The sequence below is a fragment of the Mesoplodon densirostris genome, chromosome 18 (assembly GCF_025265405.1).
Source record: "Mesoplodon densirostris isolate mMesDen1 chromosome 18, mMesDen1 primary haplotype, whole genome shotgun sequence".
NCBI classification, from domain to species: Eukaryota; Metazoa; Chordata; class Mammalia; order Artiodactyla; family Ziphiidae; genus Mesoplodon; species Mesoplodon densirostris.
The window spans coordinates 47,803,894-47,822,969 of NC_082678.1; the positions used below are offsets into that span (position 1 = coordinate 47,803,894).

At 62.1% G+C, this 19,076-nt stretch overlaps 2 protein-coding genes across 4 annotated transcripts in view; one reads left to right on the forward strand and one right to left on the reverse strand.

Annotated features, from left to right (window-relative positions):
- The window catches only part of SMG6 (SMG6 nonsense mediated mRNA decay factor), a 232,781-nt gene extending 224,960 nt beyond the window's left edge, over positions 1-7,821 (forward strand). For both annotated transcript variants that reach the window (XM_060082915.1, XM_060082916.1), the window contains exons 17-19: positions 2,202-2,413; positions 2,725-2,806; positions 6,077-7,821. In XM_060082915.1, the coding sequence (XP_059938898.1) occupies positions 2,202-2,413; positions 2,725-2,806; positions 6,077-6,207 (425 nt within the window). In that variant the 3' untranslated portion in view covers positions 6,208-7,821. The remainder of the gene's footprint in view (positions 1-2,201; positions 2,414-2,724; positions 2,807-6,076) is intronic.
- Positions 7,822-8,654: 833 nt separating this feature from the next.
- HIC1 (HIC ZBTB transcriptional repressor 1) lies at positions 8,655-12,595 on the reverse strand. 2 transcript variants are annotated; one of them, XM_060081255.1, is made up of 2 exons: positions 12,434-12,595; positions 8,655-10,980 (listed from the first exon to the last, which is right to left on the reverse strand). In XM_060081255.1, the coding sequence occupies exon 2, from the start codon at positions 10,958-10,960 to the stop codon at positions 8,813-8,815; it is 2,148 nt and encodes a 715-aa protein (XP_059937238.1). In that variant the 5' UTR covers positions 10,961-10,980; positions 12,434-12,595; the 3' UTR covers positions 8,655-8,812. The 2 variants fall into 2 exon arrangements, with proteins under 2 accessions (XP_059937238.1, XP_059937239.1); XM_060081256.1 differs by lacking the exon at positions 12,434-12,595 and adding an exon at positions 12,054-12,119.
- Between the last annotated feature and the right edge of the window lie 6,481 nt (positions 12,596-19,076).

Consider the following 19,076-nt stretch of genomic DNA (forward strand, 5'->3'; position numbering starts at 1 on the left):
TCTGGGAGATGGCTGGCAAGCCCAGGCTTTTTAATGTCCCCTTCTCACCAGCCACTTGGAGCAAGTTGAGGGGCCCTGTCCTCTGGAAAATCTGCCAGACTGGCAGTCTGCCTGCCAAGCCACCTCTGACATTCATGCCAAGATGTTCCGCTGGGCCTTCCCTCCCAGTCCCTAGTGTCTTAGTGCCAGATGAGAGTGGAAACAAAGGGCAGGAAACATCCGCCCCTGCAGAGGCTATAGAACCCTGGGGGGTTGTGGGAAACACGTTAGCACCACCTGAGAATGTTGGCACTGAAGCAGCCCTCGTCCCGCCTCCACCCTCCCTGTCTTCCTTCCCCCTCCCCATGTGGCCTGGCCAGAGCCTCTTCAACCCAGGCCCTTAGACCCAAGGGAAGGGTTTCTGTTCTTCAGAAGTAGAGCAGCTTGTCTGCCCCAGGTAGAGCCAGACTGTCGAGTTGTTGCAGCTTCCCCTCTACCCTCACCAGGGCCCGGGGTGGGGCAACTTTCAGGATAGCGTGTCCCTGTGCTCTCCTACCCAGGAGATTTTCAGGGATAAGAAAGTGAATTGGTCACTTTTTGCTAGATGGTCAAGAAGTGGTGTAACTGAGAGATTGCTGGCGTCTCAGGAGCCCCCTAAGTCTTGGTAGGAGCCTCAGACACCATCCCAGGCTGGCAGAGCCCTCAGTCACCAGCACCGATTGTGCCCCTACTGTGTGCTCAGTCTTCCTGTTCCCGAGGGAGCCAGTGAAAGGCAGAGCTGCAGCCCTTGGCCTTGAAGAGCTTATGGTTCAGTGGGGGAAGCCAGATTCAGTGGGGAGGGAGCAAATATATGAGAAAACTCAGAGGAGAATATAGATAGAGAATAACTGGTCAACCCCCAGGGGCACTGGGAAATGCCAACTCTGTCACGGCATCCAGGCCAGCCTTTCTGAAGCGTCCTCAGCTGGGCAGGGCCTTGACTCTCAGGGGCTGTAGAGGGGGCTCCTGTTCAGTGAGGCGCCGCAGGGGAGTCCTGCCCTGTGCGCAGAGCACGAAGGGTTAAGCCGGCAGCCTTCTCTGCTTGTTTCTTGTGCTCTTTAACCTGCTCCCTGCTCCTTAGGTCTGACCCCAGCTTCGAGAAGCTCCGCCTGGTGCAGAAGCACAAACAAGCTTCCCCTTTGAAGCCTGTTTAGTTTGGAAGCAGGAAAGCAGATTTTGGGATAGAATACCAGTTTTTCATGTTTGATGTTCTGTTTGCTGTACCATACACCCATCCACCACTAATCCGCAACCTCAGCCATACATTGGGTGGACACTGCAGCCTCAGGTTGCTGAAGGCGTGGGGTGTGTGTGTGTCTGTGTGTGTGTCTGTGTGTGTGTATTCCCACATGGGCCCTTTCCAGAAAGTGTCTCTGAATACCCAGACGGTGAGTGCCAGGCTCACCATGGAACAGCATGCTCACGCCGATTCCCCGAGCCATGAATCACTGCACTGAGGAGAGGCCTCAGACCCCAAACTCTCCCGGAGCCCCCAAGGAGTGCATATTTCCCACTTGACCTCAGGCTTTTGGCTGGAATTTTGGAAAGAATCTTCACCAGAAAATGAAGCTGTGTCCCAGACACATAGGCAGGCAGACACACACACACACACACACACACACACACACACACGTGCACTATCAGAGGAGGTAGATGTGCCAGGGGTTTAGGGGAATAGCAGGGTCCTTGTGAGTGAGGCTGTGATCCCCACTTGCCACCTCGTGACCTCCCTGCACTCTGGCAGGGGTGGGCATGGAACTGGGCCCCCCTTGGACTGCCGTGGTGGGGGCCCAGGCGGATGAGGGAGAGTGCCTCTTTCCTCTAGCCGCTACATACCCTCGCCTCTCCTGAGGGACCCTCTCGATTTGATTCTATAACTGAGGAATGCGATAGAGAGGCCAGGTTTCTTCCCCTGAATACAGCAGCTCCAGAAACTCCCTGTAAGTTCCTCCCAGGAGGAGGGTGGGGCCCAGGGGAAGAGGCAGAAAGAAGATAGAACACTGTGGAAAGTCTGGGGCATTTCTTGCCCCCCAAGATCCCCTAGTTTCACTGGAAGACTCCTGTGGGACAGGATGGCTTCTGTGGTCTGGGGAGGGGCTGGCTGGGAAAGCGAGGCCTCGGGCGAAGACAGACGTGATTGCTGATTGCTGAGGCTGATTCCTTGCGGGACTGTGTCTCATCAGTGATCAATGAGCTGGACGGCCTGGCCAAGGGGCAGGAGACAGACCACCGGGCTGGGGGCTATGCCCGTGTGGTGCAGGAAAAGGCCCGGAAGTCCATTGAGTTCCTCGAGCAGCGATTCGAGAGTCGGGACTCTTGCCTGCGGGCCCTGACCAGCCGTGGCAATGAACTCGAATCCATCGCCTTCCGCAGTGAGGACATCACTGGCCAGCTGGTGAGACCCAGGGCAAAAAGGGAGCACCTATAGCCAGCCTTCAGAACAGGGTCTCCGGGAGGGAGGGGCTAGAGGAAGGCCAGTTGTCCTGAGCAGCCGAGGGGACGGCCACCATTGAGGCCCAGGAGGGGGAGTTCCTTGTCCCCTAGACCACTCTTGGCACAGTTGGACCTGGCCAAGCAGGACCAGGGCATGTCTGGGAGGGACCCTGGGAAGTGACCTTCCCCGGGACCCCAGAGACAGAGCATACCTGTGCCTCCTCTGCGTGGCGCCCCCCCCTGCCCGGTGGCACTTACCCTGTCTTCCTCCAGGGCAACAACGATGACCTGATCCTCTCCTGCTGCCTCCACTACTGCAAAGACAAAGCTAAGGACTTCATGCCCACCAGCAAAGGTACAACTCTGCGTCTGCCTCGGGACCATCCCTTCCCCTCCCTACCTTGTCCTGCCCTCCTTGGCCCTAGGGAAGGGTCCCTCCACTGACTCTGGCCTGGGAAGTTTAAGGAATCAGGGTTCAGGCCTGATAAAAGCCTGAGGCCAGCCCAGTTTCCTCCCCTCCTGGAAGTCAGACCTCCCTGTCACAACTCCCCCACCCTCAGGTGAACCCTCGGCCAACTAGGGATGGGCCTAGCCCAGGAAGCTGGGCTCTAGACTGAACTTTCCCACTGTGCATGCGTCCATTTCCTTTCTTGGGTCCTCGGTGAGTTCTCTGACAGCAAGAATGTCTTTATGATTCAGTGTAGCTTATTCTGGGCATGGTCTCCTGAGCCCAGCCCTCTGCCGCTCTGAGGACAGTCCCTGGTGGTCCCCAGGGCCTACCTCCCTGTTCTTGGCCATGTTCATCCTCTCAATTCATCCGTGAATGTTTACCGTGTATGGGGGGTGGGGGTGGGGAGTGCTTCCCCACCTAGTGGTGGGCCTTTCCTTCCTGTCTCTCTGGTTGTGTGACACAGCCCTTTGGAGGCAGGTGAGAGCTTGTGGACTGAGCCCTCAGCCCAGTTTTCAAAACCCTTTTGGTGAGCAGAATCCCATCTGGGAACCAGGGGTTCTCTTCCAGGTGCTTTAGCACCTCACCCTCAACCCAGAACCATCTCTCCTCTGACGCAGCCCCTCAGCCCCTCAGAGTCAGTGAGGCTCAGGTGTTTTCTGCTCCCGGCACCCAGGACTCTGACATTTCTTCTTTTGGAAGGATTTCCTAGGATTTCCTATCTCGGTGTCATCAGCAGAGCTGATAATTCTCACCATGTAGTCTGTGTCTGTGTGTATGTAGCTTCTTGTCATTTTCTCTTAGTTGTCACCCATCTCTTGTCTCTGCTTACTTTCCTGGCCTTGGCTTCTAGGCTGGCCTGGGGATTGTCTTCTCTCCAGCCCTCCTCCCACCCACTTCAGTGCAGCCCCTCACTGCTGCCCAAGTCTCTGTACCTGAGGCTGGTAATGAGCCCACAGCTGCTGTTCTCCAGAGGGGTCCTGCCACGTGGCTTGCACGTACTGTCCCTTAGGGCCAGATCCAGAGCATTCAAGTGGTAAAAAGGAGTCCTAGCTGAGCCCAACAGAGGAGGTTGGGCTCTGCTCCCAGGCAGCTTCCTAGAGGGGCACCTTCTGAGGGAGAGGTAGGCAGGAGTGCAGAAGGCCTTGTTGGGAAGTACGGTTCAGATACTGCTGTGGCCCCACCCAGCCTCAGAGCTGTTTCTTTCTTAGCAGAGACACATTTTGGCTTTGGCCCTAGTCTCCCCCCCCCCGCCCCCCCGCTTCACCCCAAACAGCCTACAGGAACCCATTGCCATCCTGGGGACCGCCCCTATCAGAATTACATCAGCAACGGCTGGTGTAATCAAACCCCATTTGTCAGTGTGAATTCTTAGCAGATTAACTTGTCAGATTCACAGAGAAACCATCACCAAATGTTTATGTGTAAACGATGTTGAATTTTAAAATCATGTGGATTATGGCGGATGGGGCCTGACAAGATGACAGTCTCTGGTTTCTAACAAAGTGAAGTTACCAGTGTCAAAACAGAGGATGTTTATTGTTAAAAATGTCTCAAAGTATCCACAGAAACCCCTGCAGACCCCTGCCAGCAATGCCGGGCCTTGGTTGGCTGACCTAAGGCCTGGGACTCGCCTGGTCTGAGTCCCAGGGCAGGACCAGTGGGGCTGTGGACAGACTTGGGCAGCCGGTGGGAGCCCCACATGGCACTGCACGTCCCCCCCGCCCCACCGCACACACCCCGAGGGGCCAGGCCCAAGCAGCTGAGCAGTCTCAGAGCATCTCCTCTCCCCATGGCTGCCTTCCTCTCCCTCTCTGTCCACCACAGCTGCTCACCTCCCACCACACCCTCGTTCCGCCTCTCCCCTTCTCTCACCGCCATCAACCCCACGAGCCTCTCCCTCCCTCTTCCCCCCAGACTCCTCCCAAGGCTGACAGCCAGTTCTCAGCCTCCCTGCCTGGAGCTGGCAAGCCTGAAACTGCTCAGGTCGGCAGAGATGTTTGCAGTCCCCCAGCCCCGCCAGCCCTCACAGTCAGCAAGCCCAGCAGGACATTTCCTGTGCCTCACTGTCTGCCGGGCCTCCGTCAGCAAACACCCAGCCTGGGACCGAGGAGTGGACCTGCCACCCAAGGGGCCTTAGCAGGGGTGGGGATGTCACTTGTGTGAGTGCTTGGCCCCAGCTTAAATTCTCCCCAATACATTATTAAAAGTTTAGGGAATTAGGGGGAAAGAAGTGGGGGAAGATATCCTGCTTAAAAAGTCATCTAAAAAGAACGAAGGCTATCCGTTTGTGCGTCCGTTTGTGCTGATATAGAAAGAACTTTAAAATCTTTAAAATTTGAATGAAGTAGGTACGGTGAGTATGATTGTAATGTTATAGAAAAAAAGCTTACATAACATATATACACTTGTAAATGTGCATAAAGAAATCTGGAGACATACACAGCTCTACCCTGGGAAACAAGACAGAGAGACATGAGGGAGAGGACAGGGAGAATGATGCGACTTCACCTTTCCTTTTTCTGTACCTAGAGGTTTTTACCGTACGCGCGGATCACGTTTATTTAATAGAGGGAATCTTTTGGCTCTAACCTCAGGGCCACCTTGGCTGGGCTCTGCCGGGACCCTTGCCCCCCTCTCCTCAGAGCTCCCTGAGCTAACCCCTCTCCTCACTTCCCGGGAGCCCTGGATACATTTTGTATTCCATCTTGCGTTTTCTACCTCTGAATACCTAAAGCGTGGATCTGCTGGCCTTGCGGGGGATGGGGGGTGGGCGGAGAAGATGTGCAGAAGAGAGGAATATTTGGGGTCCAGGACTAGCCGTGCAGTCAGAAGGAATAGGAGGGCCGGCTCTGCGCTCTCAGCTGAGTCCTGAGAAGAGGGGTTTGCGGAGGCTGGCGGGTCGGGCAGCTCTCAGGGCATGAGGCAGCACAGCCCTATGCTGGAGGCGGGGGTCCAGAGCAGAAGGCCAGCCCTGGCCCCTCATGGCCCTCCCTAAGCCGGTAGGGGAGGGGCGCCCTCGGCTGATAGTCCGCACGAGGGAAAGGACCTGTGGAAGGGCCAAGATAGGGCTGGCCTTGAGCCCCCAGGACTGCTTTCCCCTCCGGAAGAGGAGAGGCAGCCAGTGCCCCTGCCTCCTGCCCTCAGTGAAGTCCCTCTGCTCTCTCGTGCCAACAGAGGAGCCGATCCGGCTACTGCGGGAGGTGGTGCTGTTGACGGATGACCGGAACCTGCGTGTGAAGGCGCTGACCAGGAATGTGCCTGTGCGGGACATCCCGGCCTTCCTCACGTGGGCCCAGGTGGGCTGAGAGGGCCACAGCGGGGCCCACCCCCATGGAACCATTCCCGAGAGGCCACCAGGCGCCCAGAGTAGCACAGGAGATGCCCGCGTGCCTGAGCCACCAGTCCACCCAGACAGTAAACCACCCTCTTCCCCCCCACGCCGTGGCCGCGCTGTGGGGGCAGCTGCTCCGCACAGAGCCCCTCCCAAGGGCCGGGCGGAAGCCGCTGGGACCCTCCTGGGCTGCCGGGATTTAGCAGGGAGGTGGCTGGCTGCAGTGACAGCAGGCGGGCGAGCCAGACAGACGGCCGGTGCTCAGCCTTTCTCCCTCCCCGTGTCCGGTTCAAGGGCTGGGGGAAGGCCTCTTAGCCCAGGGACTCAGCCACTTTCTCAGCTGGAGATGGGGCAGGGGGTTAGAGTTTCCATCAGATGCAGGTGAGATCACGGGTCCCTTTAATCTTCAGAGCCCCTGTCCTGAAAGCGTCCAAGAGGCTTTGGTCACGCCGTGAAGAGAGTGCTCAGGGCATCTCTCTCCCCGAGGCCTGGATTCCCCTATGGACCCCACTTGGGTTCTGAACAGCAGCCCTAGGCCCCCCCACACACACACACCCATCCCGCTGCTCTTCCCGCCCTTACCAATCTGGGTCCACTGTACTGGGCCACTTGTTCTCCCCTCGGTTGGTCATGGGTCTGTAGGGAAGGGACATCTGCTCTCAGGCCCATGCTTCCTGGGTGGCCTTTGCCTGCTCCATCTCCCTCCATTGGCCTGCCTTTTGCTCTAGTTCCCACTTGACAAAATTTCCTCAGACTCTTCTCAACTCCCCCTCCCCCTCCCTCTCCCCCTTCTGAATCATCCCCCTCACCCTCCTTCTCTTTCTAGTTGATTCCTCTCACCTTCCTGGCCCCTCATTTCCTTGCCACGGAGGTTCTCACTCTGAATCCTTCTCCCGCGGTACCTGTGGCAGGAACCTAAGAAAGCTTTCCTGCCGCTGACCACCTTTCCCAGGCCCCTCTGCTCTGGGATACTTCCAGGCTCCTCCAGCCCAGCCTGAGGGAGGGTAGGGTGGGCCAGTGCCTGGGAGCAGCATTGCCTAGCCTGGAGTTTGCACCCTGTTTCTAGCTTTGCCCTAGAAGAACTTGACCCAGGGGCCCTTAGGCCTTGGAGTTTTTTGTTGCCTCTTTAGCTGGCACCTGTGTTCAAAGCTTCACTCAGGAGGCTTCCTACTGGGAAAGCGTTCTCCCAACCCAGGGACAGGGATGGAGGGGGACTTAGGGGAAGACAGGGTTTGGAGGCGGAGCCAGGAGTAAGTTTTGATGGGACCAGTGGGGGAATCCCCCAGAGCCCCCCATCTGACTATACAGCCTGCCCAGAGGATGGGAGCAAGGCAGTGACCTCCCGGAGGCCCGAGATTATGCCAGAAGGAGGGGGAATGGTACAGGAGAGCCACGGCCGACGATTTGGGGCGGTGAGTCCCCCAGGGCCTCAGAAGACGGGGCTTTTTGGGGGTATAGGGTCCCTGGCCTCTCCTCTGAGATCCTTTCCCCTGGATGAAGGCTGACGACTGGGTGGGTGGGAGACCCTGTCTCTCCTTTCTGTCCCGTTTGCAGCACTGGATTTGTTCCCTTAATAAATTTTTAGTTATGAAACATACCTGAGCTCTTGCTGATCTGTCTCTGGGACCGGGGAGGGAAGGTCCAAGCCACCGCACCTGTATGAGGGCGCTGCTTCTGGCCCCTGCACCCACCCCGGTGCGGCCCACCCAGCTCCTTGTGCAGGGCGAACAGAGCCGCTGGGTCCAGGGTCCTTGGTTACTGCTTTATTGCTGTTTGGTTCGAGTATAGAAAATGGAAGCGGCTCTGGAAGAGCCTGTGTACAAGGTAGGAAATATACAAACGAGGAGGAGGGAGCTAAAGAGACCACGTTCCAGCCCAGCCTGGGCTCGGGGTTGGGGGGGCCGCCCAGGGCGCATGCAATAAATATGGTCCGGGGCCCCAGGGAAGGGAGGGGGGACCACCGCGGGAGTGGGAGACCGGGTAGGCCAGGGCTGTCTCAGCCCTCGGACTCCAGAGGGAGGGAAAGGTTAGCCCTGGGGCTAGTGCCACTTGTGCAAAATGAGGAACTTCACATTATCAGTCCCGGGGCGGGCGGGGGCGGGGGCGGGGGGCCCTCCGGCCGGCTCAGTCCCCTCCCCGCTCCCCAACTCTGCCCGACGCTCCGACCCCAGCGGGGAGATTCACAGTGAGAATGGGTGTGGTCGCAAGGGCCGGAGGTAGGGCTGGGAGCGCCCCAACAGTGACACCCCTTCCCCCAAGAGCAGCACGGAGCCGGGGGAGGGGGCCAACGAACCACAGGAAGAGGCGGAGAAGGGCCGGGGGTCTCCTTTGGTCAAAGCTGATATCAAAAATATAAATCTCCCTTCCCCCATCCCACCCCCGTCCCGGGGTTTTCTCCCCACCCCCACCCCCCACCCCCGGGCTAAGGCACAAAGCAGTGAGGCCAGGTGGGGCCGCCGCCCCTGCAGCGACGCTGCCGCAGCTACTACAGTCGTCCGGCGCAGTGTGCCTGCCTGCTGGTGGCCGCCGCCGCCGCTGCCTAGGGGCGCGGGCCGGGGCCACGCGGCGGCAAGACCGCTCTAGGTCGGGGAGAAACGGTCGATGGTCCGGCCGTCGGGGCCGGCGGCCAGGTGCGCTCCCTGGCTCAGCACCTCGGCCGCCTTGTCGGGGCTGAGGCCCAGCTCCGCAGTGAACTTGGCCAACGGGTAGAGGCTCTCGAGCGCCACCTTGGGGTCGTGCAGGAAGTGCGTGGTCTGGGCCAGCAGCTCGGCCGCAGCCGCCTTGTCCTGCTGCTTCAGGCTCAGCTGTTCAGCCGTGAGGCGCGCCACAGCAAAGACGCCCTCGGGGAAGTCGAGCTTGCCCTTGCCATCGGGGCCGGGGACGCCGGGGAGCCCCCCCAGCCCCGCCAGCGCCCCGGCCGCACCGGCCGCGCCACCCACGGCGTGCATCTTCATGTGGCTGATGAGGTTGCGTTGCTGGGCGAACTTGCCGCCGCACACCTGGCACTCGTAGGGCTTCTCGCCCGAGTGGATGCGCATGTGCTCGGTGAGGCGGTACTGGCGCGTGAAGCGCATGCCGCACGCGTCGCACGCGAAGGGCTTGAGGCCCAGGTGGCTGCGCATGTGGCGCGTCATGGTCCCGCGCTGCGTGAACTTCTTCCCGCAGATGGTGCACGGATAGGGCCGGGTCAGCCAGTGCGTCTTCTCGTGCTGCCGCAGCGTGGCCGGGTCCTTGTAGCTCTTGTCGCACGACGCGCAGCGGTACGGCCGCAGCAGCTCGCCCAGGCCCCCCGGAGCCCCAGCGACCTTGTCCCCACCGCCTCCAAAAGGGGGCCCGAGGCCGGCGGCCCCTGCAGCCACCTCAGCCGCCTCGGCCCTGCCATACAGCGCCTCCTCCTCCTCCACGTGCGCCTCCACGTGCGCGTTCAGCTGCTCCGAGCTGGGGAAGCCCTTTCCGCACGGGATGCACACGTACAGGTTGTCGCCGAAGCTCTCGGGCTCGCCATAGGCCAGGTGCGGGCACGGGTAGCCCTCGAGGTGGCCGCCGGGCGGGCTGGGGTCCTCGCTGCTGCCCGTCTCCTCGCTGCTGCTCTTGTAGTCGTCGCCGTCGCCGCCCGCGCCAGGCCCGTCCAAGCTGCCCGGGTAGCGCGGCGGCGGCGCCAGGCCGAGCGGAGGACCCCCGGGCGAGGCGGCCGGGTCCCCGCCTCGCTCCTCGCATCGTTCGCTGGGGGAGCCGCGCTCGCGGCCCAGCTCGTCGCCGTAGCTTCCCAGGCCTGGCTCGTGCTTCATCCAGCGGTAGAGGAGGCTGGGCCCGTCGGGGCGGCCGGGGGGCTCGGGTCCCGGGCTGCCGCCGCCGCCGCCGCGGAACGGGTCCGGAGGCGGTCCGGCCTCCTCCAGCTTCTGGAAGGGCAGCGGCGGCAGGGGCGGCAGGGCGAGCGGTGGCTCCTTGTAGGCTGCGGGGCCGGCGCTGGGAGGGCTGTCTGGGCGCGGGGGCAGCTCGCGCTCGCCCGGCGGCCGCTCGGGAGGCGCGGAGCCCGGCGGGCTTTTCTTGGACAGGTCCAGGCCGCAGAGCGGGGAGCAGCGGCGCTCCGGGGCGCAGAGCGCGGCGGCCGGGCCGGGGCCCGAGGCGTACAGCTCGGCGCAGTGCGTGTTCACTGCGGCCTCGGGGCCCGACGGCGCCTCGGCGGTGGGCGGCGGCGGAGGCCCGGCCGGGGACGAGTAGCAGGCCTGGATGACGGGCGTGGCAGCCCGCAGGCCCCGGCCCGGCCTCCCGTAGGGTGCGTAGCCGCCGCCGCCGCCGCCGCCGCCCCGCAGGTGGCAGTACTTGCCGTGGCGCTTGAGGCGTTTCTTGCACAGCGCCACGAGGTCGGGGATCTGCAGGTAGCTGGCGGCAGCCAGCACGGCGCCCAGGCTCGGCTCGGCCCCCGGGGCCACGGCGGCCGCCGCCGCCGCCTCCGCACCATCAGCCAGGCGGCCGGTGTAGATGAAGTCCAGCACCAGACGGAACACGGCCGGGCTCACCATGTCATGGTCCAGGTTGAGCAGGTTGTCATGCACCACCAGGGACTTGAGGTAGGCGCTGCTGGCCGCCAGCACGTTCTTGTGTGCGCGGAAGAGGGCGTTCTGCACCACGATGATCACGTCGCACAAGAAGCCCTTGGTGCGCTGGTTGTTGAGCTGCAGCAGCAGCTGCCTCGAGTGGCCGGGCGCCTCCATCGTGTCCAGCATCGTCTGCCCAGCACAATCTCCTGCGGGGACACACACCAGCCGGGTCTGAGCTGCACCGAGCCCTCGCTGCCTGCACCCAGTCCGGCGCTTCTCCCCTCCACTTCCCCTTCCCCTCAGCTGGGCAGGGGCATTCAGCACCGCGGCCTGGGCACTGGCGGAGGATCCGCGGCCTCCAAGAGTGGGAGCCTGGGCCGACCGGCCTGGACCAAAAGAAGGAGCCGAGACTGGCTGGCGGAGAGGAGGCCAGGCTGGCCTGCACCCCCAGGCCCGATACCGCCGGGCTCACCGCCTGGGTTCTGGGGGCTTCCAAGGAGAAAACTGTTCGGGCGAAGCGACCCTTTCGGAAAGTTACCCGATTTGAGGAAAATGTCCGCTGCAGGAAAAGTCATTCAGGGCTGAGAAGTTTGCCCAAGTGGGATACAAGGGAGCCGAGTAAAAAAGCGCCTCCCGCCTCGAGAGAAGTTGCCCCAGTTGGGGGAAGAGGTCCGGAGGAGGGGAGCGCGGTGCCCGCCGTGGCGCCGCCCTGGCCGGGGGCTGTCAGGCCCTCAGTTGAGGCCCGGGCGGCGGCCGTGGCGCGGGAAGCGGAGGCAGCGGCTGCCGTGGCGGGCAGAGCACGAAGGCCGGCCCGGCGCGGGGAGGGCGTTATATCGGGGCAGGAGGCTGAGGCAGGAAGCAGGTGGGGGGGAGGGGGGAGCCACGCAGCTCCCAAGGGAGGGAGGGGGCAGCGCCCCGGGCGGGCACCGCGCACAGCCGGCTTCGGCCCTGACCCCGGCCTGCGCCCCACCCGCGTCCCGGCCCCGGCCTCGGCCTCCGCTCTGCATTCGCGGGCCCGGCGCCTCCCTCCCCAGCTCCCCTCGGCCCCTTCTCCACGGGACCTCTGCCGCCCCAAACTTGGGGAAAAGTTTCCCAACTTCAGACAGGCCGGGAGGAGCGCACCAGCCGCAGTCCCTCGGCTCCCAGCTTTTCCTCTCGGCCCCCAATTTCGGCAGCCAGGCGGCCGCCGGGCCTGAACCGAGCCCTGAGCTCCCCGGCCGTCCGCTCGCCCGCCCGACCCTATTCCCCGCCTGGCCCACAGGGCCTCGCGGCCCGTTACCTGCGGCCGCAGCCCGGCCGGGCTTCCCTCCCCGTGGCGGTGGCAGCTCCTAGTCGGCGCCCCACCCGCCCCGCTGCCAGGCGCCGCGCTGTGCCAGGGAGGGCAGCGCCCCTGCCAGCCCCGCCCGCCAGCTCCCCTTCCCTTCCCCTCGCTTCTCTAGCCCATGTGCGGGCAGAGCCGGCCCCGGGCCGCTGACCCTGCCGTGAACCCGGCGCAGAGAAGCGGCCCGGCAGTCGAGTCCTCTAGGGGCGACACCCGGAGCCCTAAACGCCAGCCGCGTTGGGGCTCCCGCGCCAGAGGATGCGCCCGAGGCGGCCAGCGCGCGAGGACCGGGCTGTTCGGGTCCCCTGTCCCTCCCGGTCCCCACCCCTAGAACCTACCTGGGGGGCATGTCGGAAGCCCCGGGCCCGGCTGCCGGCGGATCCAGGGGGGACGTGGCTGCGCTGCCCTCCGCCCGCCGGGCCCCCGGTCGGTATGTCCTGCTGGTCCGTCCTCCCCGCGTCCTGGTCGCGTCTCAGCCCCGCCGCGCTTTCCGCACACTCTTATCTGGAGCGGCCCGGGCCGGCGGGCGCTGCTGCAGCTATGGCGCCACCTCGCGGCCGTGAGGGACTTTGCGCGACACAGCCACAGCCTCCTTCCTGCGCACCTGGGCCGGAGGCGCCCAGATGCGGAGCTGGACTCAGGAGGGGGGCCTATTGGCAGATTCAGCCTCCCAGATGTGCCCACCTGGAGGTCCCAGCCTCGGACTTGCGAGCCCCACAGACCCCGGAGTTTTGAGCTGAATGCTCCCCTGTACATATTTCTAAATTCTCACATTGCCCCAGTTCGGTTAAGTCCTGCCCGCAAGGAGGGGACAGTAGATGGTGGGAGAGAGGTTTTGGAAATCCTAAAGAAGAAGAAGATAGACAAGATCTTAGGGGACCCTCCTTAGATATTCCTGGTTGAGACTGTCCATTTGTAACCCCCCAACACACCCACCCTCACTTAGCCACATGGGATAGGTATGCACAGAATAAACCCGTTTGCACCCAGACCCTCTCCAGGCATTGACACCCGCTGGCGCTCATGTTTGCACAGACACACACCTGCCCCCTTCCGGAGTCCAAGATCTGGCTTTCTGGCGTACTCAGGGGACTGTCATGTAGGGCCCTCCATGACCTGGGCAGAGGTGGTACCCAAACAGCCCACCCTGAACTTGCAGGCCTCTGGAGGGACCCCAGGATATGCGACTGGGAATGGCTGGACAGCGCCTCTTGGGGGTCCCGCAGAAGCGACCCAAGCCCCCAGATTCCCCGTGTGAGCCGTTTTGAGGGACGACCCGCTTGAACGACCTCGTCTCCAAAACCACGGACCCGAGAGAAAAGTCACAGGACGGCCTGCAGCCCGGGATGCCCCGCAAGGTCCTGCACCCCACGTGAAGGCCGGGTTCTTGCAGGTGACGCCCCTTCTGGGAGGGAGGGCACCCCGCACTAGAGCGCGGGCGTTCGCACAGCTAACTCCGGAAGTGTCCCCGAGCCGCCCCGGCACATCAGGCCTGCAGCCAGCGCCTGTGTGGCTGAGTGGGCCTCCGCAGCCCACGCTCCGCCTCTTCCCCGCACCTTCTGACCCCCGCCCACATGGGGGGTGGGTGGGAGTGGGTCCCCAAGAACGCCTGCAGTTTCTGATTGGCTGCGCCTCCCTCAGCCGCCGAGCGCGAGAGGCTGGGGAGCAGAGTTACCATAGTAACCGATGAGGTTCGCCCATATCGCGTCTCTCCGAGGCCTTGGAGAGCTTAGCAACCGCGCAGGGCCGCTGGGCGGTGGGGGCCGCGCTCGCCGCCCACCCACCCCCAACCCCTCCGCCCGCCCCGCGCTCCATCCTTCGCCCCCACGCCCGCGCCAGAAGTAGTGGCTGAGTCACTCATTGAGGGGCCGCCGGCGCGGCCACTCGCGGTCCCTAACAGACACCAAGGTCTCGGGCGCCCCCCAGAGGCTCCCTTTCCTCAGCAGGGGACTTCATGGCCTCGGGGCCAGGAGGCGGCTCCTGGTCCCCAGAGGTTCTTCTGACTCCCACTGCTTCCCGAGTCCGCCCTCACCCTGTTTCCACTCCGTGTTCTGGGTCCATCTTATCCCAGTCCTCTTCTCCGTCTCCCCCGCCCCTGCCCCAGAGTCCTCGCTAAGGAAGTAGTGAGGTTCCAAGAATGAAAATGAGCTGACAGCCTCCAGGGGAGGTGGACCTCAACATCTTGGCGGAGAGATGTGCTGTGTGCTGAGGTGGAAACATGTATGGAGTGCTGGGGGGAGGTGGGAAGACACCTGAGCAGTGCTCTTAGATCTGGGCTTTGATGGATGAACAGGAGTTCTCCCCCCAGGCAGGAAGGTGTTCCTGGAGAAGAGAACCAGTGGGACAAACGCTGGGGGCAACAAAAAAAAAAAGGCGGGGGGGGGGGAACTCTAGGAGGCCAGATCCCAAAGGGTATGCAGGACCTCTTTGACCCCATTTCTGCTGTAATCTGTTATCCCCTTGATGGGGCCAGATCCTAGCTCCACAAGGATCCACCCAGCCCTGTCTCTGTGCAGTAGAATCTGTCCACTGTGGACCCACCCTAGGGTCCCCTGTGCCCACTATTTTTGCTTTTCTTCAAGTCTCCCCAGATTCCCACTTCCCCATCCCTATTCTCACACTGTCCTTACATCCGTATGGGAGGGTCTGACAGACCTGCCCCCAGCATAGCTGCCCTCCTGTGGACTTCACTCTTCCTCAATCTTTGACCTTTCCCTCCCTCCCTAGTTCCACCTGCTTTGGCCTGGCATTGTCCCCTCCCCACCCTAATCCGGCTCCTCTCTCTGGACACACTCCCCTCCCCCACTGATGGAGCTAGGTTGGGCCAGGATCATTCATTTCCCTGATCCTGTCCAGGAGAAGTTTGCCTCACATTGCATGGACTCTTCCTGTCAATTCTGATCTCCAGGAACTCTAAGTCCTCCAGGAAGTGGTCTCTTCCCTCCTACCCCCAGAGACTCTTCTCTGCTAAGCTGCCAATGTCCCTCATTCCACAAATGGGTCCTAAACGCGGTTTGCTGAGTGTCAGGCTCTGAAACTGGCATTGTGGACCAGTCCTCCTCCCCTCCAGTTGCTGAGGCTTCGTCTTCCTCTCTCTCCCTTCTCCTGCCACCTTTCCCCCACCTCCCCCGTAGAGGACCCTCTTGCTCATTTCTGGGGAGTCCAAGCCACCCTCCTCAACTTTTCTGCCTTCCCTCGCGTCTCCAGCTCCCGTCTGGTACCTGGACTCCCACTGAGCCTTTCCTTCCAGGCCCAGCCTCCTCCTACAAAGCCTTCCAGACCCCTGGGCTCCCCCACTCCTCTTCCCTCATGTCCCTGACACCACAGCTCTAGATGCTGCCAGAGGCCCCTCTGAGGGTCCAGCTTCCTCTCCTGCCCCCTACCCCCCAAGGGTGACGACACCGCAGTGGCCTTGTGGGGTGTAACGCCGCCGCGGGGCATCCTGTGACGTCACTGAGCCGTCGGGTCCAGGAACTGAGGAGTGGGAGTGGGGGCTACTGGGTGAGGGCCTTGGAAGGCCGGGCGAGGGTGGGGTTGCGCCCCCAGGTGTCCCAGAGTGAATACATCTGTAATGGACCCGTCCCCCCTCCCCGCACTGTCCTCTCGCGGGCCCCCAGCCCGCAGTTCCGGAAAGTTAACCCCTTGTAGACCGGTACAGGGGGCGCGGGCTCCCCTCCCCGTTCCTGCTTCCGTGCGCCCTCCTCCCCCTCCCAGCTCCCCGTCGCCTCGGTCCCCACCCCCCCCACCCCATCCCCCACCCCCCACCCCGCCTCGCCACTATAAATAGCCCCTCTTCCCGTTTCCTAAATTCCCTGCTGACGTCGGCAGCGCGTCAGTGTGTAGGAGCCGCGGCCGCATGAATGAGCCGCCGCACGAGTACTATGCGCGCCTATAAAAGCCGCCGCGCCAGCCCGGCTGCGGGAGGCGAGCGGGCGCGGACGCAATACAGCCGACAGGTAAGCGAGACTGACCGACCAACGGGCGACAGATGGACCGATGCACGGACACGGACTGGAGGGCAAGGAGGAGGCCGACAGGCTGCAGGTTAGAGGGGCCCCTAAGGGGTGGGGTTAGGGACAGGGTGGAGGGGACGATGGTCCACTCGCAACTGCCGGAGCCGGAGCCGGAGGCGTACGCAGAACCCTGTGCAGCACCTGCCTGCGCCCGGATGGAGACGCAGCCACTTCGGGGGAGCGTCGATCAGAGGACGAACCTCAGAGTCCCTGCGGCTCTTCCTGGAGCTTCTGCGCCATCCTCCCAAGAAAGTGGGACGAAGGTGCCGGCGCCCCAGGAGATGCACCCCCTCCTCTCCTCCCCGCAGAGCGGTGACTCAGCCTCGCTGCCCCCGGTCGGCTGAGCTGGGGTGCCGGCGAGAGACAGACGCCCACCTACCCGCCGACCTGGCCGCGGCTTTCTCGGGACCCCTCCCCTCATTCAGCCGGGGGCGCCCCTCCCCGTCCCGTCGAGCTGGTCCCTCAGCGCCCCCAACTTCCCGCCTCTGCAGGAGGAGCTGTCCTCTCAGGACCAGGCGGGGGCGGGGCCTCAGCCGGACTGCCCCGCCCCCATCGCCCTCCCCCTCCCCGCAGCCGGAAGTGCCTCTCTGCAGGGACATCTTTGACGTCACAGGGTTTTGACGTCAAGGGCCACGTGCCTGTCCGCAAGCGCTGGGTCAGAGAAGGGCTGGAGATGCGGGGGAGGAGGAGCAGCAGCGCCCCCAGCTGCGGGCGACGGAGCCACCCTGCCCGGGCAGCGCGCCGGCACCTTGGCTCTAGACTGCTTACTGCCCGGGCCGCCCTCAGTAACAGTCTCCAGTCACGGCCACCGACGCCTGGCCCCGCCCCAGGACCGCGGACCCGGCCACCTGCCGCGCCCCCGGCCCCTCTGTCCCCGAGGGTCCCTCAGCCCCGAGCTCGCTGCCCGCGCCGCCGCTGTCCGCGGTGCTGATCCGGCGCGGGCACCGCCATCGAGCCGTCCCGTCCCCAGTCCCCAAGGGCTACTGAGGGGCTGCCGGCCTACACGCACATCTCATAGCCCCAGGAGTCCAGCGCCCGGCCCCTGCCGCGAGCGCCGTCCCCCGCCCGCGCCGCCGCCGTCCCCCCACTCCGCGGTCCTGACGTCAGCCAAACTGGAGCTGCCGTGGTGCCGTCAGCAGCGCGTGCCCCGCCCCCGCGTCTCCAGGGCAACCGTGGCTTTCGATTGTTACTGTGGGAACCGGAGGTAACAGTCTACAGCCATGGTCGCCCCGCAGCACGCCCACGCGCCGCGCCGCGCCGCGCACAGCCGGGGCCGGGATGGGGGAGGCTCGGAGCAGGAGGAAGCGGAGGCGGCGAGTCGAGAGCCCATGTGTCTGCGGGGGTGGCGGGGGGTGAGGCACAGGGAGGCGGGCTACTCCGGAGCTGGGCATCCACCAAGGCAGAGAAAGAAGCGCGGTCTGCGGAGTATGCCTGACCGTCCCCCTCAATGACCGTCCTGTCCTCCTAGCCGAGGTACTGCACCCAGGGGATTGTGAGAGAAGGGGTAGTTCTGGGATTTGTGTTCTTCTTAACTCCTTGGTGGGAGGGAGGCTGCTAGGACCTGGAAAAATGTTTGCATCCTGGGGACCGAAGTGGGTAGACGGAGGAAAGTTTTCCTGAATGCGCCACGACCTCATTCTTCCAGGAACCCCTAGCTGAGTAGGCAGAGGGCAAAGGGTAAACCTTGAACCCATGTCCTGATGGAGTCACAGCCTTCCCTCACTCCTCTTCCCTCTCTTTTTCCCTCTGGGTCTTGAACGATAAGAAGGGTTCCCCAACCCTCAGGAAGCCATAAAACTTGTAAAGTTAACCAGTCCTTAAACCGTTGTCTGAACATACCAGCATCCTCACCTCAGTCCATCTCTAGATGCTGTATTCCAGTTTTAGACAATGTCTCAAATTAACCCAAAAGAGGGAGAGTAAATATCGGAGGAGCTGAAGTCCTCTTGGGCCAGTGAAGTGTAAGCAATGACCTCTTCAAAAACATTCTGCATGTCACCTGCCACCACCATCATCACCCACGGGCTGGCTGTTGGATATTGGGTTCAGGACCTCCCAAGGGACAGTGTTGGGAATGGTTAATGCAGCCCAGCCCTGCCACCCATTAATCCAATTTTTCTCTACCTCTCCATAGCCCCTCCTTTTCTAAACTACTTCTAAGGCAGCTGGTGCTGGTTTCACAGCTAATCAACACCCACACATTGTCTTCTTCCCACCCAAGGACACTGAGGTCTTGGATTAAAATGCACCTGATTCTGGCATCCGGTGGACATCTGTGGGCAGACTGTAGTGTGTGCACATGGGAGTAGTGCACTGGGAAGCAGGCAGTCCAACCTGGCATCACCATCAACTGGTTGTTAAGGGGCCATGTTGTTTCTGAGCCTTCCGTAAATTGAGATAATAATCCCTCGTTTCTGGCAGGCCTGTTGTGAGGACCAAATAAGATCACGTAAGTAAAAATCTTTGCAAACAGCAGAAAGCTATTTCGATCTTAAGTATTTTCTTAGGCTACTATGTCCTTGTAAGGGGGTGGTGGTGGTGGGAGACCCCAGCTCTGGGCACTTAGAATGAACAGGGGAGGGGGACACATTTCTCTGAGCAGAAGCTCTAGGACTGGGGCTATTGAGGGTTCTTTGCTTAGGGACTCTCTCTCCCAAGAGCTTTAGGAACTAAGGTGAAGTGAGAGGTAGAAAAGAGAAATGGTAGGGATGTTTTGAAAAGAAGAGACAAAGTCTTTTGCAGTCTGAACCCATCTGAAGGTGGTCAGAGAGGGGAAAAAACCAAAGGACTGACTGTACAATGTTAGAGTTTTTTAGTATCTTGAAAATCACTTAGGGCACCGCACCGCCAACCTATTTTATGGATTAGGAAGGTGAGGCCCAAGCAGGACATACTGTCCCAGAGTAGTGAGTGGTGGCCTCTCTGCTCATCTTCTGTGAAGCAGCAGAGAAAGTAATGACTAGTAAAG

What these genes read in the sequence shown, in the direction of transcription:
- HIC1 (XM_060081255.1), bottom strand. Translation starts at nt 10,960, where the DNA reads ATGCTGGACACGATGGAGGCGCCCGGCCACTCGAGGCAGCTGCTGCTG.